Here is a 23741-nt window from a genome sequence, read left to right as displayed (position 1 = left end):
CAAAAGAGGCCTGCTCCTATTGGACCCTCCGGTCATGGCCACTGTGATCGGGGCCCATACTTCTGCTCACGTTACCCACTGGCAGGGTCGTCAGAGAAAAACAGATGTCACACTCAATCCGAATTTCTCATGAACAGCAAATATGACGTGTTTTAGCACAATGTGTCCCAAATACTGCACAGCACATACTGACACGAAAACATTGTTGTTGATCTGAAATGCAAATTTAACCAAGCATCCTGTTTTAATTTTTGGCTAAAGCTAGCAGTGGTGCCCTTTGGTCTTTTTATAGAAGGCTCAGAGAGCAACGCTCTTGACCTGGAGCCCTGGTTCTCAGAGTGACCCTAGTTCGGAACAGAAAGTCTCTGGCCGCACCCACACGTCCAGAACCGGAACCTCTCAGGGTGCTAGCTTTCTGTGTGTTTGTTCTTTTTTTAATGTCTTTTTATTGATTTCAGAGAGGAAGGGAGAGGGAGAGAGAGAGAGAAAAACATCAATGATGAGAGAGAATCATTGATCAGCTCCCTCCTGCAAGCCCCCTACTGGGGATCGAGCCACAACTGGGGCATGTGCCCTGACTGGGAATCTAACTGTGACCTCCTGGTTCATAGGTCGATGCTCAACCACTGAGCCACGCCGGTGGGGCTAGCTTTCTGCATTTTGACATCGCTCCTGGTGACTCTGCTGGGAGCTGTGGTTTGAGGGCCAGGGACCTAGAGAATGATGCTGATGGTGGGAGATTCCAACCTACCCCCCCCGCCCCCCCCCCCCCTCCTGCCACCTTCACCCGCACCCCCCACCCCCACCCCCACCCCCACTCTGAGACCCTCCCCAACACGTTTGATCTGCTCCCTCAGGGCATGGGACTCAGCTGTGACGTACACGATGTCAGGGACGTTCCAGAGGCTGTTTCCTTGGGATTCTGTGGCTTCCGATAAGACTGCAGTGGCTTGTACTGCGGAATGCTCCTGGCGCTTGGCCTCAGGCTCTGCTCTACCCGCCCGATCGGTTCCCGAGCCCGCAGGAGGCTGTGAACCAGAGAATTTATTCTTCCGGCGGGACCTGCCAGTCACGGCCGCGGGGCGGGGCCTGCGGCGGGGACACGTGTGCGGGAGGGAAGCAGGAAGTGACTTCGGCGGTGGAGCCGGCGAGCCGCAGCGGGGCTGATGGCAGTGGAGTGGGGGCGTGAGAGGGCAGCCTAGTGAGTCGGCTTTTCTCTCCTTCGGCGCCGGCGGGCGGGGGCCGGGGCCGTCGGGCCGGCGCGTGGGACTTGGCAGGGCCCCGCGGAGTTGGGAAGGGAGTGCCCTGGGGACAGCAGGGGGCTGGAGGGAAGCCGGCGGCGTCGGCAGGTGGCAGAGGAGGGAGAAGGGGGCCGGCTGGAGGGTGTGGACCTGCCTCTCTGTGCCGGTTCTCCAGGACCCCCCTCACCCAGCTTCAGGCGGGGACGCTGCAGCCAGTGGGGTCCCTGCGGTCCTGGGAGCCCAGGTGGCTGTGGTTCTGGCTGCTCTGGGCCCCCTTCACCGGCCCTGGGGGTCAGCGCGCCTCCTGAACTTGACCGGGACTCTGGTTAAGGTGCAGCCGGCCTGGGATTGTGCATTTCCAGCCCATCCCCCGGGGTCAGCGGCTCTGCCGACCACACCGTGCCAGTCACAGCAGCCCAAGCCCCAGCCACTTCTGCGTCCCCCCTGCGGGGTCCGGCGCTGTGTGCACTCCCCCTGAGTGCCTTTCCACCTCTGCAGCGTGGCCAGCATCTTGCAGCCGACTCTCGACTCTCGACTCTCGGAAGCAGGGCAACAACTAGGAGGAAAAGAAAGAAATCCCGATCAGCCCACCCTAACCCTGACTGTAGGAGAGTGCACACCCCGGGGTGGCGTGGGCACCTTTAAACTTGGGGTGAGCAGGGAATACCCCCTTGCAGTCTAATCCAGGGTCATGACTTAGCATCCAGCTCCCAGAAAGACTGAGCCCCATTGTGGAAGCTGCTGTTGAGGTGCTGGGCGCGGACACGCCCTGTCCCCACGGTGTTACTGGTCTACCTGCTGGAGAAAGTCTTTGTTCCCTCGGGACTCTCCGCGGGCCTGGCCAGGCCTCCCAGGGCAGGGGAACCACTTCCTGAACTCTGGGTCTTGAAGTTGTTCCTGTTTCTTTTTCTTTGTTTGGTGCAGTCGCTATCCTGAGTTCCATGTAGGCTGCGGGGACACAGTCTGAATCTATAGGTGCCGACTGACTTGGAGGTTTCCTGGCCCCGTTTCCTCACCTGGGCTCACTGGGCTCACCTGGACCCACAGCCTTCCTGGAGTTGAGTCCTGGTTATGCTGCTGAGCCCCGTGCCCACGGGCCCCTTACACCCTCCGTCAGAGTTTCCTGCCAGGGTCAGCAGAGAGAGGCAGCGTCTTTGGCCCAGGGTTGCCTGGCCTGGCAGCTGAGCCCCCTGGGGCCGAGCCCAGCCCTGTGGGAGCTGGAAGACCAGGGAGGAGCTGAATGGGCCCTTTGAGAGGCGGCCCTGGGCCCCGATGTTTGTGTGCAGAACACAGGGCTTTTCAGCACGTGGGTTCCTCCGCCCCGTAACTTTCCGCAGCGAGAGGCCGGTTCCCTGCCTGTCATCGCAGAGCAGGGACTGACGACATGCTCAAGTCCAGAGGAGGCTCCCTGAGCAAACACAAGCGCGGATGGTCCTTCCCTGCTGTCCCTCGGTGGGCAGTGGTGCAACTGCAGCTTCGGCAGTTGGCTGGGGGCCATGTCACTGATGGCTCCCTTTCCTGGTCCTCACTGAGGGTCCTGTTTAGATAAGCTTGTCCGCGGTGCCATCAGTAATTCGGCAGCATTTTCCGGGTGCCAGAGAGCCTTACTAGCATGTACGAGGAGCCAAATGTGGAAAAGCATCGTTCCGATTCTTAGGCAGCTAATGATGTGAAAGATGAAGGAGGCACCAAAGATGCGTGCAGGGACGGGAGTGGAGGATCGGCAGGCGTGGATTTGAAGTTGGCAGTAGTAGGTGGGCAACAGAAGGTACTGGATGTGATGGTAGAGGTTGGGAAAGAAGGGATTCTGGGAAGGAACCGTGTGAAGAGAGACGTAGGGCAGGACCACAGGGGCTTGCCCCAGGTGCCAACAATAATTCGGTTGAGCTGGTGCCCACGCAGGGCACCCCGGTGATGGAATCACAGGCTTGAATTGTCCGTGGGCTTGTTGCAGATCAGTCGGGGGAGTGTGCCCTTGGCAGGCCACGGGAGCTGTGGAAGGTTGGATCAGGGCTTAGTGGATGACTTTCTAGAAGGAACCTGAGCTAAGTCACCTGTATTTGGAGAAGAGAGAACTGATGATTCTAATCAAGACACAGTCAGACCCGCCTCACCATGGGCCTACAGACCCCACGCCTGGGGCCCAGACTTCCCAGGAGCTAGGTGGTAACATGCACCTTGATTAGATTGCAAGGGCAGGAGGAATAGGAGAATGGGCCGGCAGGCTGCACACAGACCCTCCCTTCCTCCAGCTCATAATCCACATTCTTGGAGCTTCTCGGGAACTGTTTCCCAGTGTCATCACCTCTTTCCTGGTCTCCTAGATGTCCTCACATCTCTGCTTCCAGAGTTAGATGATTTCACCGAGGGATGTGTGGTGGACAGGTGCATATGTATGCCAACCCAGACACGCCAGCTCAGGCGGAGGGGGTCAGAACTCAGAACACGTGCGCGTCACCAAAAGGGACCCCGGGCACCGCGGACACTGACCCTCTCGCTCCTCTGCACACAGCCGTATCCAGCATGCTCCGAGGCCACAGCGCTGTGTTCCAGGCCTTGCTGGGGACCCTCTTCACCTGGGGGCTGACGGCCGCCGGGGCGGCTCTCGTGTTCATATTCTCTAGTGGGCAGGTGAGTCGTCCTTTTTGGGTTCTGGAAGTTCATGGGACTCTCAGCAGGCTCTGGAGCACCTGCGCCCACACAGCGGGGTGGCCACGCCTCCAGGGTGTGGGTGATGCTGTTCTCTCCTCTCATTTGCCCTCCTTGTCCCTCCCAGGCCTGGAGAGCAGGTGTCCCCCCTGATTCCAGGGAGTGGGGCGCGAGAGGCCAGGGATTCAGCCTCCTGGAGCCCCTGCCCGGTTTCTGTCCTCCATCAGTTCCGCCCAGGCCTGGTGCAGGTGGCAGTGCGCACTGAAGAACAGTAGGTGGGGGGTGGGGGAGGGGCGACTACCCAGCCCTGTGGCCTTGAGTTCGCTGGGATGATTGGAGAGACGGTGGAGGGAGGAAGGGTATCTGTCCCTTCTCTCTCTCACTCCAAATACGGGGCTCCTCATTCCCTCTGCCACCCCCTTTGGGACAAATACACTCAGACCCGCCTCACTGTGAGCCTACAGACCCCACGCCTGTCCACCCACCCCCACCTGTTTTTACTCAGCCTTATGCACCTACCCACTCATGCATCCCTGTACCTTCACCTCTGTCCCTCGCCTTCTATCCCTCCTACACTCCCACCCCTCCACACATACCCCTTTCACCGCACCCTCACCCAGAATCCACTCCCCCTCTCCCCCACTCCACATGCCCCACCTCTCTCCTCCCCAGCCCATGCCCACCTCCTGGGCCTGAATTCCTTACTCTTCTTCAACCCTCTGCTCCCTCCATCCCCTAGCCCAGAGCCATCCATGGATCACTTGGTGACCGGATCACTTGGTGACGGCAATCTTCGAAATTGTAGGTGTGCTAAAGCGTCAGTGATTTCAGATCTAGTTAAACACGCAGTGAGGCAGATCTGGAAACTAAACTGTGTCTGGGAAGTTGGCGAGCAAGTCATGGTGGTGTTAGAGACCAGTTCAGCAGGTATCGATGTCAGCGATAAGATCAGACCTCCCCCTGCATCTCCTCCCTCCCCAGCCAGCAGGAGGGCTGGAGGCCAGCACACAGCCTGGCTCCCAGATTACTATCCACAGGTAGTGAAACATTCGAAAGCCAGTCCCGGAATGGGAGCCGCCAGGGGCCAGAGGTCAGGGTAACAGCTTACCTGACCCCTCCCGGTCCTGCCCCTGGGGCAGAACAGCCAGTTTCTTTTGCTTTGAGAAGCTGAGACCTGAGATGCTCTCACTGGGTCTAGCTGACCATCAGGATCCGAGTTAAAGGCCTCACTGCAATGAGTAGGACCTTGCAGCCCCGTGTGGCAAGTGGGGCTCTTCAGAAGTGGGGAGCCATCCCAGAGGGGCCCCTTCCCCTTTGGAGCTGGTCAGGAGGAGGAACTGCTGAGCCCTTTCCCTATGCGGAGGCACACAGCCGTCCCCCGAGACCACCCACTCATCCGCTGACTCACTGGGAGGACCCACAGGACTCAGCATGTGGCTGTCCCCGTGGCTAATGCTCCTGACAGTGAAAGGACACCCGGCAGGCTCAGCGAGGAAAGACAGGCAGACTCTGGAGACCTGCGAGCCCAGCCTCCTGCCGCCCTGCCCCTTCCCCAAGACCATTTCCATGAGTCTATCCAGGGAGGCCCATTAGAGACTCGGGTTCCTTTTAAAAACATACATATTTTTATTGATTGCAGAGAGGAAGGGAGAGGGAGAGATCGAAACATCAATGACGTGAGAGAATCATTCATCAGCTGCCTGCTGCACACCCCCTACTGGGGACGGAGCCTGCAACCCGGGCATATGTCCTGACCAGGAATCTGAACCGTGACCTCCTGGTTCATAGGTCGATGCTTAACCACTGAGCCACGCCAGCCGGGCAGACTCAGGTTCTTATTGGGCACTGGCCACCGCTACTCTCAGAATCTCAGAGTTGCAGGAGGAAGCGGGTGTCCCGCAGAAGTCGCTGGGTCTGTAAAGCAGGCACGTGACCCACCCTTAGGGTTAGGAGGTGGAGGGTGCAGGCTCGGGTGGGCTCTGCTAACCCTTCTGCACAGGAGGTGTGCGTGAGAATGGGAGGGGCACGGCCTGGGGAGACAAAGGCCGCAATAGGTGTGAGTCCACAGAGTACACTCCGTCCTCCTGCGCAAACCCCCGTTTTCACTCACCTGACATGGGGGTGCGGTGAGGATCACTTGAGAGAGGAGACACTCAGACACCAGCCTCTGTTACCAACATCAGTGCAGCTACACTCAGCATTTGTTTTCCTGACTTAAAAAAAAAGATGTTTTAATTCTAGAAAACTTGTCAAATATAGAAAAGCTTAAAGAAATACTTTAGAAAGTTTCTCATCCTACTTCGTAGAAAGGAAAAAGCATATTTGCTCAGATTTATTCAGTTGTATTGGAGTATGCTTAAGTAATATACGTGTCTATTTTCTTTAAGGAACAGGGATCAAATTGTATATAATGTTTCATAACCAGCTTCTCTCATTTGACATCGTAAGCATCCCTCATATCCCTAAATGTTTCTTTGATTACTTTCATTATTCTGATTACTTAAATGGCCATGTAGTATCCCGTCATAAAGATGTACTGCGATTCATTTACCCAGTCCTCAACTGCTGGACCATCGGGTTATGTCCTTTCTTCCTTGCTTTTAGAAAGAGTGTTATGATGAACACAAATCTTTGAGCACATGTGATTAGTTCCTTGAAATAAATATCTAAAAGTGGAATAACAGGTTTATTGACTTTAAAAAGGTGCAATGTTTCTCCTTTGAAGATCCAGATGAATGCTGCTAGGATGCGTTTCCCTGGCTTCTTTGTTGTGTCTGTTTCCCTAACTTCTTCATTAGATCTGTCTGACTTGATCACATGAGTTGGTTAGATTAACTTGGTTCATGTCATGGAGCTGCCTACAGTGAAGAATGTCGTTTGTATGCTCACCGCGGTCAAAGCCTTCCATCACCCCATAGTCACCCAGAGCGGGGACGAGGCTGCTCGTGGCTGGAGATGACCGACCGGACAGCTCTTGTTACCCAGCCCTAATGGGAACCTCACGGGTCAGATGAATAACACCTCAACATGCCTGTAACATGTTCACATGGCTGTAGATTATATCCCTAATTTAGGCCACTCTTTTTCTTTTTTTGTTAATCCTCGCCTGAGAATATTTTTTCATTGATTTTTAGAGAGAGTGGAAGGCGAGGGAGAGACAGAGAGAGAGAAACGTTGATGTGAGAGACACATTGATTGGTCAGGGCTGGGGATCAAACTGCAACCGAAGTACGTGCCCTTGATCGGAATTGAACCTAGGAACCTTCAGTTTGCGGGCCGATGCTCTATCCATTGAGCCACACCAGCTAGGGCAAGGTTCCCCTTTAATCACGACCTACACCCCAACCTCCAGTGAAAGGCCATCCCTCCTGGCCTCCAACAGCAGAGTTGTTTTCTCTGTTTTGCTACATTATGTAACCGGAGTGGTCATATATGGTATTTTTCAGTGTATAAGATGCTATTTTTTTCTAAAATCATTAGACTGAAAATCTAGGGGCGTCTTATACACGGAAGTCAGCCGAGGAGGGAGCTGTGTGGGTGCGTAGCTGCCCATACCTTGCCAAATAGGCTTCCTCCAATCATGAGCCTTATTGTTACCGACGTCAGCTGATGCCATAATTGGAGGTGGAGATGGAGAGTGTGCAGATGCATCAGGGACCGGAGCATTCTGAGCCCATAACGATGTCAAAAAATAAAAAGATAAACACCGGTAAGCGATTGTCTTACTCTGCAAAATTCAAACTGAATGTACTCAGCTGTGCAAGAGAGAGTGGAAATAGAGCTGCAGAGAGACGATTTGGACCTCCTCCCACTGAGCGTATGATCAGACAGTGGAGAAAACAGGAAGAACAACTCATTAAGATGCCAAAAAAGAAGGCCTTAAGAGGAAAACCCGAAAAATGTTTAAAATATTGATTTCTTAATTATGGGTTGGAAAAGTGGGGGGTGTCTTATAATTGGAAAAATACGGTACGTAGTATGCACTCTTGGTGTCTGGCTGATTTCACCCCATTTATTTCCCAGTGTCCTGGCCATCCCTGGCTGATTGTGCACGCCATCCATATATACTTTGTGTGTGTTCTCGTTGCCGTATGGTATTCCGTTGTGTGACTATACCCTAATGATGTACCCACTTGGGTAGTTTCTGGTTTCCGGCTCTCACACGCAGTGCTGCCAGGAGCATTTCTGTCCACGTGCTTGGTGACCTCGAGTGTGTGTTCCTGTTAGGCGGTGACACAGGAGTGGCGCCGCTGGGTCACAGGGTGTGCCTGTGGTCACCTCCAGCGGCTGTGCCAGTGTGCACCCCCACTGGCAGCCTGGGAGGGTTTTGTTTGGTCAGCATCCTCCTCGCCAGCACTTGCCCATTTCCATCTCGGAGGCCAGCAGCTCACTAAAGGCTCACAGTCATAATTCACAGGGAAAGGGAGAGGCAGCACGTGGACTAGTACAAGTGGGCCGCCTGGAAGAAGACTCTGATTGGCTGTGAGATGGATGGGAGGGTAAACATTTCCCCCAGCTGATTTTTTGGCCCATTTTATAAGGGCTCGGATTCAGGCGGATTTGATCCAGGTGTGGGCCGGTCTTCATTCACGTGGCTGTCTCAGGGGTTATGGTTCCCGGTTGTCCCAGGAATTATCCCTCAGAAACTGAAACGTCCTGTTTTCATTTGCAGAGGCGGATCCTAGATGGAAGTCTTGGCTTCGCTGCAGGGGTAAGTGGCATGTTATAGGAGGAAGGTAAATTGAGGCGCGTTTACTCTGACATTTCTCTGCTGACGGGTTTTTCCGGTCTCCCCATGTGACCAGGATGCATCTCTGATGTCCGGGTGCTAGGGGCTCCCTCTTATCACCAACCCGGTTTATTCCCGGTGTAGTTAAGGCCCCGCCTCTCTTTAGACAGCGAAAGGAGCTTGTTGGGCAGCTGGCGGAGAACTTGTAAAACAAGATAACATTTGGGAAGGGCCTAGCACAGGGCTTTGTGGGCACTAATTCAACTTCTCTTTCTCTCCTCCTCTTCCCTGTAAAAGACCTTTTGACATAGACATCTTCAAACATGTAGAAAAGTGGAGAGAGTTCTATGCACGCCAGGTACCCGCCAGCCAGCTTCAATCATTGTTGACATTATGCTGACCTCATTTCGTCTGTCTTCCCCCAACTTTCTTGGGAGGTTGGAATAGTTTGTAACAGCGAATCCCAAACAAGTAATGGCACCTGTAAATTCAGCACGCCCAGAATGCCTTGTATTTTAAAAAAATATATATTTTTATTGATTTCATGGAGGAAGGGAGAGGGAGAGAGAGATAGAAACGTCAGTGATGAGGGAATCATTGATTGGCTGCCTCCTGCACAGCCCCTTCTGGGGATCGAGCCCACAACCCGGGAATGTGCCCTGACTGGGAATCAAACCGTGACCTCCGGGTTCATAGGTCGACACACTCAACCACTGAGTCACGCCGGCCAGGCTGCCTTGTATTTTTGTAAGCACAGTCACCATGGCATTAGCCATAATTCCTACTATCATCCGACACCCAGCCCACATCTCCAGTGAGACCCGGAGGCTGGATGAATTGGGATTCCGATTTCGGGTCTGAGCATGCCATGGCGGTGCTGTGTATTCCGGCCGTGAGTCCCATCACAAGGCGTGTGACCGGGGTTTTCCCTGTGGTTGATCGGGATGTAGTCCTTCCTCCTGTTTTAATAGTCCTGTGACGTGCAAACACTAGCCTGGGGGTGGGACCTCCCCCCACTCCGCCCTCTGCCCCTGCTTCAGAGGTCCTCTGAGTCAGCAGCTCTGTTGAGGGCACGTGGAGACACGCCCCGTGAGACACAGGTGCCCCCGGAGTGTTAACAGAGTCAGATCCGGGTCCTCAGCTCCCGGTTTTGTCCTCTTTCTCAGAGCTGCCCGGCCAGAGAGGCCCTGATTGACAGCTGGCGCTCCTTTCTCAGGCCCCTAGCTCAGTCGCCCTCTTCCATTTCACAAAAGAAAGACACGTTCTGGCCTGATTTCCGTGTGTCTGGGTAGCACAGTCTCCACACAAAAGCAGAGGGACCCCGAGTGTCGGTGAGGAGAAGGTGCGGGATGCTATCGCCGATCACTGCCCGCAGGTCCTGGCGCAGTTCTGCTGCCATCCTGCCCTTTGATGTGAGTCTAATCCAATTGTTAGCAGAGAGGCCCTTAAAGGCAATGTCCATGATGGGCCACAATGAGATTTGGGGCTGTAACTTGGAAGGAGTGCAGAGAACAAAATGACATTATTATAACAAAATATCTACTTTCCCCATCTTCTGTTAAATAAAAGACAATACAAAGAAAACTAGAAATAAATTGATGCCTCATTGTTTTCTTAGAGCAACGACTACTTAGTATTTATCCACGTGTAGAGGAACAGTTGAAAAAAACAACAAGAAAACGGTCTCATCCGTGAAAATGTGCATTTCCAAGCATATTTTATTTTAACGATGATAAATCATGTATTATATTGTTGTTATGAATCTGTTCTCTAATGGTTGTAATGGTAACTCAATCCAGGAAATTGTTACTTAAGCAGCTAGAGCCCTAAGGCTCACAGGAGATTTTAACAAATGGAATTGAAATATATATAAATATATTGAAGAGAGGTGTGATAAAGACCTCAATAATAGACTCTCTAGCCTAAAATCTGAATTGCTCGAGGGTAAAAGTCTATGGGGAAAGGTAATTAAATCCAAGCCAGAGGAGAAGGAATGACGCAGATTTTCCGACTTTTGAAGAGGCCGCCTGTGCATTCGGTGTGTGTAGAGTAGAACCCACGGCCAGGAACGCACGAGGAACGTAAGCGCACAGCTTCGCCGGGAGGAATTTTTAGGGGGATCACAGTGGGAGTCAAGTCCCGGTGCTGTTTAGATACAGATGAATGGCTGGTCAGACAGTTTTGTATAAACACACCAATATGTATGCGCCAGAAATGATGTCCTTTGCAACTCCATAAACACAGATGAAAGCCTTTTAAATGTCAATTTCAAGTGAGTGATGGGGGTACCCAGTTTGTCAGCATCCTTGTAGGGGCCGCACCGACAGTCTCTGCTCTGTGCTGTCTTCATGCTTGTGCCCAGGCACCCAGGGGTCCTGCTCTGCTTCGCTCTTTAGGCCAGGAGGCACTCTAAGGTTCTCATGGCCAAAGACATAAAACAGAAGGAGACAAAGAGACAAAACCAGAGAGCATTTGTCTTCAGGACATGGAGGAACGAATTCGGGAGCAATAAAGCTCAAACACTTAAGATGTAACTTCCTGAAAACCATCGTCAGACCAGTGTATTACTGTGTTCACTTAACTGTGAGCATCTAAAAAGGTTTTACTTTATTTTTTTCTTCTCCAATCCTCACCTGAGGAGATGTTTAGAGAGAGAAAGGAGAGAGAGAGAGGAACATCGATGTGAAAGAGAAACAGCAGTTGTCTCCCGTGTGTGCCCTGATCGGGGATTGAACCCGCCACCTTTGGGTGTATGGTACGATGCTCCAACCAAACGAGCCACCCGGCCAGGGCTAAAGCAGTTTTACTTCTGATTTTTAAAGTAGTTGGTAGGGGGGAAAAAAAAGATTCTGAAAGTTATTTCTGTGTTTAAAAAATCAGAATAAGAGTTATTTCTTTTTCTAAATTGACCTTGAATGTGAGCTAGTCGCACAGAGGAGCTCCTGGCAGGTCACCAGATGCACAGAGGAAGGGCGGAGGGCGATGTGGAGGCAGCTGGGTCGGACTCGGGAAGCCTCAGAGGCCCTGGTGATGGGCGTGGGTTCTCATAAATGCTTCCCGGGCTCGGAAAGGCGACGGGGCCCAGGTGGCGCGAGCTGTAATGACCGCGTGTGCTCATCATGGAATCGTGTGTGTTTCATGGAGCTAATCTGTTGGGCAGAACAGTGGTTCTCCACCAGGGGCCATGTTGCTCCCCAGGGGACAGTTGGCATGTTGGGTTGTCACAACTGGCATCCAGTGGGTAGAGGCCAGGAATGCTGCTGAACACCCCATGATACACAGGATCTCCCCCACCCCCCCACCCCCCAAAGAATCATCCAGCTCCAAGTGTCATTTTGCCAAGCTGAGGAACCCTGGTCTAGAGAATTCCAATGTATCATCTCTAGTCACAGTGTGGAATGTCTAAAAATTCAGGTGTTTTCCAAGTTTAAAAAAAGAAGGAGGAGGAAGGAGGAGGGGGAGGAGGAAGCCCCCTTGCTTCCCAGAGGTCAGCAGTGCTAACCCCGAGCTCCTTGGAGAGTTTTTATGACTCACTTACAGAGCATGGGGGCAGCTCACCGTGCTGTAGTGCCCGGATCTGAAGGACGCTGCGTCCTCAGCACAGCTCTGAGACGCCTCGAGTAAATATCTCGGAAAAGCGAAAAGCAGCCATCGGCCAGTTGCCTGGGGTCCCATGGCACCTTGCACAGGCGTGACATGTTTCTACGGTCAGTTGTGCATGCATTTATGTGTGTGTCGTATGTGCATTGACATATTTATCTAATATGATGCTGCAGTGACATGCTTATACAATATTTACCTGTGCCCTGAAGCAAGGGTTTTGGTGAGAGAGATTACTGGCATAAGCGTCCTGTGTGTTTTAAACGGGCTTAACCATATGCTTCACAGTTGGTTTGTTTTTTGCATCAGCAGGACCTTGGAAGCAGGAACAGTCCTCCTTAAATGACTGTCCTTAAAATCCATTTGCTTGTTTGTCTCTTGGCTCCTTAAATCACCATCCAAGTCTCTGGTAATCACTGTCTTTTTCTTCCCAGTGCCTGGGTCTGGCCTGATTTTTGCCTGAGGCCTGGAATTAGTGGGGAGGGATGCTACCATTAGAAAGAAGCAGGATGGTCATTATTCCCTATTAGAGTCCCCCAGCAATGCAGCCTTAAAGCCGGAGGAGAGTTGAGATGACGATGATAACTGATATTGTTTATCGAGTCCTCACTCTGTACAAGGTGCTCTGGCAAGCACTGTGATCGTCTCGTTGAATGTTCATAGCAGCTCTATGAGGTGCATACCAGGTGCAATTATGTACCCCCATTCCGCAAATGAGGAAACTGAGGCACAGTGACTATTAATAAATGGTTCAGGATTACATGCTGAGCAGAGCTGGGATTTCAACCCACAGTCTGACTGTAGAGCTCCCCCTATTTTAAAAACAAAATTTTTAAAAAATTGATTTCAGAGAGGAAGGGAGAGGGAGAGGGAGAGAGAGAGAAACATCAATGATGAGAGAGAATCACTGATTGGCTGCCTCCTGCACACCCCACGCTGGGGATCCAGTTCGCAACCCGGACATGTGCCCTGACCTGGAATCAAACCGTGACCTCCTGGTTTATCGGTTGACGCTCAGCCACTGAGCCACGCTGGCTGGGCCTAATGGAGGTTTTGAATGTGAGGTCTTTTGGACACACTGACATGGGCCGGGCCACAGCCTGAGTACCAGGACGGTGGGGAAGGAGGGTGCTAAACTGGTTCTCTGTTTCTGAGCCAGGATTTTCCTCTTTGTAAGGCCGAGAGAGGCAAAGGGCCCCAAGATCACCTCCCAGGGCCTCCTGGATTCTACTCTGCACATTTCTTGTTCTGCACTGGGATGCAATGGCCTGGGAGGCGGTGCTTGTGTGTTTTAGGGCAAGGCTGCCCTTTCAGTGGGCAGTCAGTGCAGGAGTGGGGAGGTGGACCAGGCTTAGCTGGGTGGGACCTGGAGCTACCAGTCCCTGGGGCTGTCATGTGACAAGCTCAGTGCAACCGGGTGCGTGAAGGCCGTATGGGGAGGGGCCTTCACTCGGAGGGACTGTCACAGCCTGGCTCCAGGCCCCTTGGCACAGTGGTGAAGGGGCACCTGCCTCTTCTGCCACCTTTGCTTCCTACATAATGATGCTGCAAGATGAGGAAGCTGACACTGTAAACGCTCCGTAATCGAGGGTTGGAACCCTTAAGGTTTGTGTGTCTCGGCATTTTATTTGTAAAGGTCTCAAATGGCCAGTTTCCAGTGGGAAATATCTCAACTAAGATGAGTGTCCTCCAACCACACCAGGCACGGGCAGGGGACACTGAGCACATCGTAGGAGACACGCCTGACTTGGCCCAGCGCTCCTGGCACCCAGCGCTCCTGGCACCCAGCGCTCCTGGCACCCAAACACTAGTGGTTCTTGTGAGCACAGGAGCGGCGTGGTGACAGCTCTGTCCCCTGGCAACATGTGCCAGCAAGACGAGGACCTTCCCTCCATGCGCGTCCTGACTGTGGGCTCCGTGCTCGGTGGAAGGCAGTCTTGTTGCAAGATGGGGTGGCGAGGGAGAGAGGGAGGTAGGAGAAAGGGACAAAAACCATGCAGGAGACAGATGACTATTATTTTATTATTGTATTTTTCTCTTTCTAATTTCATGCTTCAGATTTCCAATGTCATTATAAACTGCGCAGGGGAAGGAAATGACACAGCTCACCCTCTGTCCCCATTGATGGAAAAACAGCATTTGTCTTGGCGGAAGAGCTGGCGTGTGCTCTCTTGTCTCCGCCGAGCATCCGGGTGATGTGGCCCTGAGGCCCTGGGACGGGCCTTCCCCGTGCGCTCCCCTCCTTCCCCTTGTTCACCCCCAGGCTGCCTTCACCCCCAGACTGGAAACCTGCCTCCCCTTCCTCCCCTCTGCCTCTCCTTCCAGGCCTGGCCTGCCTTGTGGATTGGGCTGGGGCATTCTCCTTGGCTATGTCTGCTCCTCTTCCCTGCCCCGTTTCCATGAAGGAGAGAGAGGTGGGAGTGTCTGTAGGTGAAGAGCAGGAGGTTACAAAGGGCCTAGAGATTAAGTAGTCAAAGACGCGAGAGCCCCGAATCACAGTAACCTCTCTCTGTAGGAACAGGGAGATGTTTAATAGATATGCTTTTAAGATGATTGGCACATTTTTCTTTCATTCATTCATTCATTCATTCATTCATTCATTCAGCGGTTAATGAGAACCTGCTGTATGCCAGGTGCTGTGTGAGTGCCGAGGATTTGAGGAAGTGCTAGGAGCCCGTTTCAGTCCGATCTAGTCACGAGGTGGGCACCCTCCAGTGGTCCACATCTGGCCCCACCTGTTTTTTGCAAATACAGTCAGTTCTCCTTATCCGCAGTTCCATTTCCCACGGTTTCAGTCAACCACAGCCCGAAAATATTACACGGAAAATTCCGGAAGGAAAGAATTCATAAGTTTTAAATTGCATGCCGTTCTGAGTAACGTGATGAAATCTCACATCGGCTCCATCCTGCACGGGACGTGAGTGCTCCCTTGGTCCCGCGTCTCCGCGCTGCAGGTGCTCCCTGCCTGTTGGTCACTGAGGGCCTGGGTGCTCGGATCCACTGTCGTGGGATCGCAGTGCTTGGGTGCGAGTCGCTCCTGTTTTACTCGGTCACGGCGCCAAAGCACAGGCGCAGTGATGCTGGCGCTCGGATATGCCAAAGAGAAGCCGGAAAGTGCTTCCTCTCGGTGAGGAGGGAGAGCTCTGGGCTTCATAAGGAAAGAACAGGAGTGGGTGCTGAGGTTGCTGAGATCGACAGCGAGAACGAGTCTTCCATCCGTGAAATTGTGAAGAACTTTGGGTGGGTTTTGCTGGCTCAGCTCAAACTGCAGACATTACCGCCACAGGGCATGGTAAGTGCTTAGCGGAGATGGAAAAGGCATTAAATTTGTGGGGCAAGACAGGAACAGAAAACGTGTTCGATTGATGGCCGCGTGCTGCACCAGAAAGCACAGAGTCTCTATGAAGACATCAGCAGGGGTTCCCCGCCCCCCGAGCCGAGGGACCACATTCACATAACTTTTATTCCAACATATTGTTATAATTGTTCCGTTTTATTAGTAGTTATTATTGCTCATCTCCTACTATGCCTAATTTATAAGTTAAACTTCATTATAGGTTTGTATGTGTGGAAAAACATAGCATGTATGGACCATTCGAGGCTCCAGGTGTCCGCTGGTGGTCTTGGCTGTATCCCTGTGGATGGGGTGTGTGTGTGTGTGTGTGTGCCTGTAGAGCTTTATTGGAACCCACCCTTGCCATTTGTTTCCATATTGTCTGTGGCTGCCTGTCCGTTACAGCGGCAGAGTTAAGTAGCTACAATAGGACTGTGTTGCCCACAAAGCCTACGTTACTTACTTTCTAGCCCTTTCCAGAAGTTTGCGAACCCCTGATCTGGTCTATGGCAGGGTTTTCTGAGGCCTGGTGGCAGCACGAACAGCCTGTGACCTCGAGGCCCCGGCTGGAGGTCTCGGAATCTCTCTGGAATGTCGGGGGTTCCCGAGGAGGTGATTTCCCGGGGCCTGGCTTGGCGGTGGGTCCTCAGTCTCCCACAGGGCGGCCCGGCCTTCACTCATGACTTGGATGCCGCTGCTCCCCCTTTGCCGCGCGGGCCTGGCTTTGCAGGGAAGTGTGATGGGCTGTGTGGTCACCGTCACTCCATTCTCCTTGCCCCAGGAGGCACACTGTCGAGACAGGTGGCCCAGGTGCCATGTGAGATTGTGAAGTGAGACTGGGTTTCTCAGCTCCAACCAGACCCGGGGTTGCCACTGTCATTAGCACCCCTGGCCTAGCGCGGCGAGCTCGCCTGGCTGAGCATCCTTTGCAGTTTGGTTTAAGGGCATGCTTTGGCTTCGGGGAAGCCCCCTTCCTTCGGATGCAGTGGTTCGACACCCTGGCTGCACGTTGGGATCCCCTGGAAGGATTGAAAAGCCCAGCGCCCCAACACACCCTGGACTAAGTACGTCAGGATATCGGGGGCTGGGGTGAGGCTTGAGTAGTTTCTAGAGTTCCCAGGTCATTGCAGCATGAGAATCCTTCTTCAAGTGAAGACTGTGGCTTACTACAGGGTGAGCTGGTGTTTGGGAAAAGCAGGGTCCGTGGGGCTCTGGGGCTGAGAACCCAAATGACCGCTATGTAGGGCTGGGGTCAGGGTTAGAGGAACACGACGTGGAGAATGGGCCTTGGGACTTGCACGGGGGAGTCCAAGGGGAGGCTGCTGCCTCTTCTCCAGCTACAGCCTGTCTGCTGCCAGCCCCCCTGGCCAGCCCCCCATGTACGTGGCTCCCACGGCTGGTTGATTTTGATAGCAGCCTGGGGGCGAGGGGCAGTTTAGTTCTGTCAGATTTCATTTCCCAGTTGGTCAGGTGATCCCGGCCCGCTGCCTGCTGGGAACCCCGGGGTCCCCCTCTGGGCTCCCTGCGCCTGCAGAAGGGCGGGAGGCAGGGTCTCTACTGCTTGGAGCACTTGCGCTTGAGTTTAAATTCAGCACCGTCCTCGTTGGATCACACGCTGTGTCTGAAACGTCTCCGGGCTGGCGGGGCTTCTGGGAGTCCTCGCAGGCGTCCCTCTGCCGTCAGACAAGGTGGGGCTCACCGAATCCAGACAGACGGTGGGAGTGTAGCTTGTTCCCAACGACTTGGGGAAGCAAGACTTCACACTTTCTTTTTTTTAAATATATTTTTATTGATTTTTTACAGAGAGGAAGGGAGAGGTATAGAGAGTTAGAAACATTGATGAGAGAGAAACATTGATCAGCTGCCTCCTGCACACCCCCTACTGGGGATGTGCCCACAACCAAGGTACATGCCCTTGATCGGAATTGAACCTGGGACTCTTCAGTCCACAGGCTGACGCTCTATCCACTGAGCCAAACCAGTTACAGCCACACTTTCTTTTCTTTTTCCTTTTTGGTAACCTCACTGAGTGTTTAGCTAGTGGTTAGAAATGTATCTAATCTAAATGCCTTCTGCTGCAATTTAAATACTAAGACGGTAGCTGATATGATTTCTCACAGGCATCTTAGTACAAATGACATTAAAAAGCATTTACTGAGCATCCGTTCTTTCGAAGGATATTCTGAACGCAAGGGATCAAAGTTAACATGTTAGGTTTTGTCCTTTAGCCTTCGCGTGACAAGAGCTAACCTATGCATGTTATTAACACAGGTGCTTTGTGGAAGGGCTGCCGTGGGCTTGCATATTCTTGCCTTTCAGCCGTGGCTTGCTCACAGGGAGGGAGAAGAACCAGGGATCAAAGCTTTGTCCCCCGGCCGGCGTGGCCCAGAGGTTGAGTGTCGACCTCTGAACTAGGCGGTCTCAGTTTGATTCCCAGTCAGGGCACATGCCCGGGTTGTGGGCTCCATCCCAGTGGGAGGCGTGCAGGAGGCAGTCCATCGATGATTCTCTCTCATCATTGATGTTTCTATCTCTCTCTCCCTCTCCCTTCCTCTCTGAAATCAGTAAAAATATATTTTTTAAAAAAAGCTTTGTCAAGGACCTGTGCAGTTTTAGAAATGGCCCAAATGCGTGTTCTGTTTGCAGAATAGCCACGCTTTCTTCCTTGGAGAGCGCCTGCCCAGAATGTGGGAGCAGGGAGAAGATTGTCTTCAGGCCAATTCAGTGAGCACCTACTGTGTGCAGGGCATTGTGGGGTGTATGCAAAGAAGAAAGGTATAGCCCCTCCCCACAGAGGGCTTGAGGTAGGGCATTCACCTGTAATCATGAGACCGGTCAGCAGGTGGTTGTAAGAAGGTGATGGGCAAACGGTGATGGGAACCCAGGCCCTGGGAGGATACTTCTAGGTGGGGAAGTAGAGAGGACTTCTTCATGGATGAAGCTCAGGTCGGAAGAACAGGATACTTTGAGGATGTCGTCGGGGGCGGGGGGGGGGGAGGGGGAGGGGTGGGGAGGGGAAGGAGATGAACTATAGGCAGAAAGAACTGCCAAATGGAAGCGGAAGCGTGGAGAATACAGGGCTGTTGAAGGAACCGCAGTTGGTTTGGTGGGGAGGAGAGGCCAGAGACGTCGATGGCGATGGCGGCTGGGTGTGGACAGCCTGGGGTCCCATGGAAGAACATTCCTGTTTTGTTCTCTAGATCGGTGGGGGGATGCTGGAGGTGTTTGAGAGGGGGACACCATCAGAGCTGTACTTCCAGGAAGCGAGTTTCGTGGGTAGCAAGTGGCACAGCCATTGGGGATGTGCGGGGGGCGGGAGGGTGGGCTGATGGTGGAGAGGTAGGAGGCCCAGGTGTTACTTCATGGGGTGCCTTGACTCGTTAGAGGCCTTGACCTTGGGGAGAGGCAGAGGAGTTAGGAAGGGAGAGGGCAAAGCACACTCCCGCTGGAGAACTGAGAGGAATTGGCAGCCCTTTGATGGTGACGGCAGCCAAAGAGGTTTAAGCCCATCACGGGTGCCATGTTCCTGGGCTGCTTCCCCCGGGGCTGTTGGAGAATTTGGCATCACCCCCCCCACCCCCCCCGCTTATGAACTGAGGGGGGGGACTCTACCAGAAATGGGGAGGCTGGGAGTTTCGGGGGGTCGGGGGGGGGGAGTCTCTTAGATTTACATCAGGCCTCTCTCATTTGAGTACTTTGGAATCTGTGTGTTGGGGTGGCTGGTCTCCATGGCAACTAGGTACCTACAGCTCTGGTACTGATGGGGTTGTTTCCTGCTGCTCTGCTTAGGATTAGGCTTGGCTGAGAGTAACTGAGACCAGGAAAACAGGGGCTTAAATTAGAAAGCCTCTTGGGTAGAAGAAATCCAGAGAAGGGGGGCTGGGAACGTAGGAGTCCCCAGGGATCCAGACTTCTTGTTTGCTCACTGCTTTGCCCCAGAGGCGAGCCTTTGTTCTCCCATCTCTTTGCATCAGCCAGGTTCAGGGATGATTGAAAACCTACTCAGTCTGGCCTAAGGAAGAAAGTGAAGGGAAGAGCCAGTTCAGCTGAAATATGCAGACGTAGAGGTGTCCTCAGGGCCTGGTTTCTCCTTCTCCTGGCTCTTCCTTCTTCTGTGTGGCTCCACCTTCAGATAGTGGATCCCATCCTCTCAGGCTCAAGCCTGGAGGAAGAAGGTCTTCCTTCCATAGTTCAGACCATCGGTCGCCAACTGGTGATCCACAGACCACTGGTGGTCCTTGAGGTCCGAAAGATTGGCGACCTCTGGTTCAGACGATCTTGGAATTGAGTTTCACGGGCAGAGAGTAACTGGCCCGACTTGGATTATGTGCTCATCCCTGAATACTAATCCTTGTTGCCATGAGAATGTGGTGTTAACCGGTCAGGTCTGGGCTACTATCTCCCTCTGCCCCACCCCCTATTAGATAACATGACTAACAGTGGAGGAAGAGATGAATAGATATTCACTAGCCAATACATAGCCAACATCCCCCACACATCTGTGTCAGTTAGAAACCACCCCAAACTTAGTGGCTTACGTCAACAACCATGGGTCATTTCGTATGATTCTGGGTTGGCTGGGCTCCGCTGGGAGGCTCTTCTGCAGTCACTCATGAGGCTGCAGACATCTGGCAGCTCGCCTCGGCTGGAGGCTGTTAGAGGGCCTCACACACAGGTCTGGGCCGTGGTGCTGCCTGTTGGCTGGGCCTCCGTCCACACGGTGGCTCACGGGTCAGTAGTGGAGCGCAGGCTTCCTTACGTGACTGTGGAATGCAAGGTCTCAGGAGGCCTGGACCCTGGAGCTGCCACAGAATCACTTCTGTCACACTCGATTGGCCAGAGCCAGTGACAAGGCCCACCTAGATTCAGTGGGTGGGGAAATGCTCTCCAGATCCCGGTGGGAGGAGCCTGCAACATTGCCTGGCTCTGCCCTGGCATCTGCTGCCTCCCCTGAGGAGGTGACGCCTGCTGGCATCCTTCCAGAATCCTGTTCCTTCATTGTGGCCACTGCCAGCAGGCACAGGCCGCCTCCACGGCCTCTCCCTTCCTCTCTTCTCCATCCTGACCCTCAGCTTCCCATCCACTGAGAGGAACGCTGGCCCTGTAGGTTTCCATTCTGTTTCCTGACTTAAACGCCCGAGGAGGGATCCGAAGGCCCAGCAAAGCTTTATTTGTTCTCTGAAAGCAGCCCAGAAGCAAAACCTTCCTGGGCCCAGGTCAGTCCTAGGCGTCCTGGTCTCCGGAGGGGAAAGGCTTTGGGCTAAACTCCTCTCCGTACCAGGGCTGTGCTGTTCTGGAAGCAAGAATGAGCTGTTGGGCGAGGTGGCATCCTGCAGCAGACAGTCATGCAACCTCCCTGGGATCTCTCCATCACACCCCCTCCTGAGAGTGGGTGCATCTGGGCTGTGGGCTCGGATGGGGCCGGGAGAAATGCCACTTTGCACTCCATGCCTCAGCATCGTGTGGGTTTCTTCACTGCACCTCTGTGACTGTGACTTTTTTTTTAAGGATAACAAATTCTCTTTCCAATTCAGGCTCCCATCTTCTTCTCGGTTTGCAGGGAGTCTGCGTCCTTTTACGGACGTGACGTATAGGGTTGAAGAGCGTTTTGCTGAGGGCAGGGCAGTGAGGAGGCAGCCCGTCCGGTGGTTCTCGGGTGGGGGTGGGGGCAGCGCAGAGGGAAGGTGCCAACCTGTGATTTCTGTTCATTTCACTGCCCCTGTGAGCGTGGTGCCAAACGTGGAGGCCACGGAGCTGTAATCATGGGTGGAGCCGCCTCGCTGGCTGCCTGTCTCTGGGCCTGGGGAGGGCTGGGTGCAGGAGGGAACTAGGGGTTTTCATGGCCTCACTGCACCCCCTCTCACCCCGAGGGAGTGCTGCCTTCTCTGCAGTGAGGAGTCCTTCTCTGGGCAGCCGAGCCGGGACGCAGAGCTCTGCTCCTCCGCAGCAATGATGAGAGTGTTTGGGCTCAGACAGGGAGCGGGGCCCTTGGGTTGTATTTCTGGCTGAGCCGCCTACAATCCCTGTGATTAGCGGCAAGTCCTGTTACCTCCTGGCTTCTCATACCTCCAAGGACCCTGAAGTCCCTGCCCCTCCTACCTCCTGCGAATAGTGGGAGGACAAATCCAGCCCCACTGTCCAATCTTCTGTGCCCTCCGGGGCAGGGGCTGCACACAGGGAGGCAGACGCCCTCATAGCTGCAGTGGGAGCTGGTCTGTGCTCTCAGGGTGCCCTGACAGTTGTTTTTTAAAATCCTCACCCGAGGATATTTTTCCATTGATTTTTAGAGAGAGTGGAAGGGAAAGAGAAGGGAGGGAGTGAGGGAAGAAATCCAATCACGGCCCAGGATTGAGCCTGCAACCAAGGTACATGCCCTTGACTGGGAATTGAAACCATGTTCCTTCAGTCTGAGGGCCGACACTCTAGCCATTGAGCCAAACCGGCCAGGGCAGGCGGCCTTGACTTCTAATCCCGCACCTGCCTTTGGCTCGGGGGCCCTGTTTCCCCAGACTGGCCCAACAGCTGACAGAATAGAACCCCAGGCCCCCGGAGCTTCAGCACTTACCTGTGCACAGATTTTGTTCTTTCCCTTCCTGTAGCGTCTCTTTGGAAACCTGTCTGTTTCTGAAGCTCTGGCCTTCGTGTGAAGAAATGAGCCACGACAGCCCTGGGGGCTAAGTGAGTTAGTTCCCCGGGCCGGTGGAAAAAATTTATATCTGTTAAACGCACAGACAAGGGGAAAACAGATTAGTATCGTATTTAAGGCAGGAGGAAGGGGCACAGAGTCATCGCCCGGGTCCAGGCTGTAAGTAGATTACCGGTTTGAATTTGCGGAGCCCTTTGCAATTATGCATGAAGACATCCATGGGTGGGGGCGTCCGTAAGCTGACTGCAGGGAACACTTGCATCCGATGGGCTCATGAGCCCCAGATATTATCAGGTGACATTGGTTTATTGCTTTATATTTTCCAAAGCACGCTCCCATCCATCACCTCACCTGACCCTCGGGGTGATCCCGTAGCTGTAGGTTTCCATTATTTGCATATGATGGATGAAGGCTGCGCTGTGTTCCAGGACGGACTCCTTTGTCTGACCTGGCCATGGGATGTAAAGCGGTGGGGAAAAGAAGAGGCCCCCCATGGTCCTTTTGCACCCTCCCCCCACCCCTCGGTGGCAGGCACTGTTTTAAACTCTGGGGCTAAAACGCTGTAAACAGTGAACAGAGATTCCTGTCCTCGCGGACTGCCATTCTAGCAGAGAGTCACGTGATAAGCAACCTGTACAATAAAACACACAGCATGTCAGACAGAGGTAAGTGTGATGGAGAACCATAAAGGGACGGAGGAGGAGAGGGAGTGCGTCCTGGCAGGGGTGGGAGTTCTGGGTATTGCGATCATAAGAGGAGTGAATCAGTAAAGGTGCTAGGAAAGCACTCCTGACACGTGGGAGGCTCACAATACTTTTTTTTTTTTTTTTGATGTAGTGAACAAATAAATGTTCAAATGGGTAGATGGATGAATGGGTGGATATGGATGGATGAATGGAGATGGATGGATGATGGATGGGTAGATATGGATGGATGGGTGGTTGGTTGGATAGATATGGATGTATGGAAGGATGGATATGAATGGGTGGGTAGATGGATGGATATAGATGGATGAATGGATATGGATGGATGAATGGAGATGGATGGATATGGATGGATGAATGGAGATGGATGGATATGAATGGATGAATGGAGATGGATGGATGGATAGATATGGATGGATGGATGGGTATAGATGGATGAATGGATATGGATGGATGGATATGAATGGATGTATAGATGGGTTGATATGGATGGATGGGTGCATGCATACATGCATGGATGATGGGTGGAAGGAGATGGATGGATGGATATAAAGGATGAATAGAGGTGGATAGATGGATATGGATGGGTAGATGGATGGATGATGGGTGGAAGGAAGAGGCGGATGAGTCCTACTCTCTCTAAGTCTGTGCCTTCTTTGAGGGCCTTAGTATGCCTGAATATTTTCACACTCCCCCGCCCCTTATCATGAGTCAGTGCGGAGCACCCTAAGTGGGACCTCATCTCCTGTGGCCCCTGGAGAGGGTAGCCCCTCCCTGCTGGAGAGAGCCAGCAGCCAACTGGCTGGGGCAGGATGCTCCTGCCGCTGTGTAGGTGGCG

General features: G+C 53.2%; 1 protein-coding gene across 3 annotated transcripts in view; it reads left to right on the top strand.

Annotated features, from left to right (window-relative positions):
- Window positions 1-1097: 1097 nt before the first annotated feature.
- SLC39A11 (solute carrier family 39 member 11) overlaps window positions 1098-23741 on the top strand; it is a 170484-nt gene continuing 147840 nt past the window's right edge. For 2 of the 3 annotated variants that reach the window (XM_081108746.1, XM_081108744.1), the window contains exons 1-3: window positions 1098-1201; window positions 3754-3872; window positions 8563-8601. In XM_081108746.1, the coding sequence (XP_080964872.1) occupies window positions 3765-3872; window positions 8563-8601 (147 nt within the window). In that variant the 5' untranslated portion in view covers window positions 1098-1201; window positions 3754-3764. The remainder of the gene's footprint in view (window positions 1202-3753; window positions 3873-8562; window positions 8602-23741) is intronic. The other variant, XM_081108745.1, reaches the window with a different exon arrangement.

The sequence above is a fragment of the Myotis nattereri genome (assembly GCF_964212035.1).
Source record: "Myotis nattereri genome assembly, chromosome: 16".
NCBI lineage: Eukaryota > Metazoa > Chordata > Mammalia > Chiroptera > Vespertilionidae > Myotis > Myotis nattereri.
This window is presented reverse-complemented; position numbering and strand designations above follow the sequence as displayed.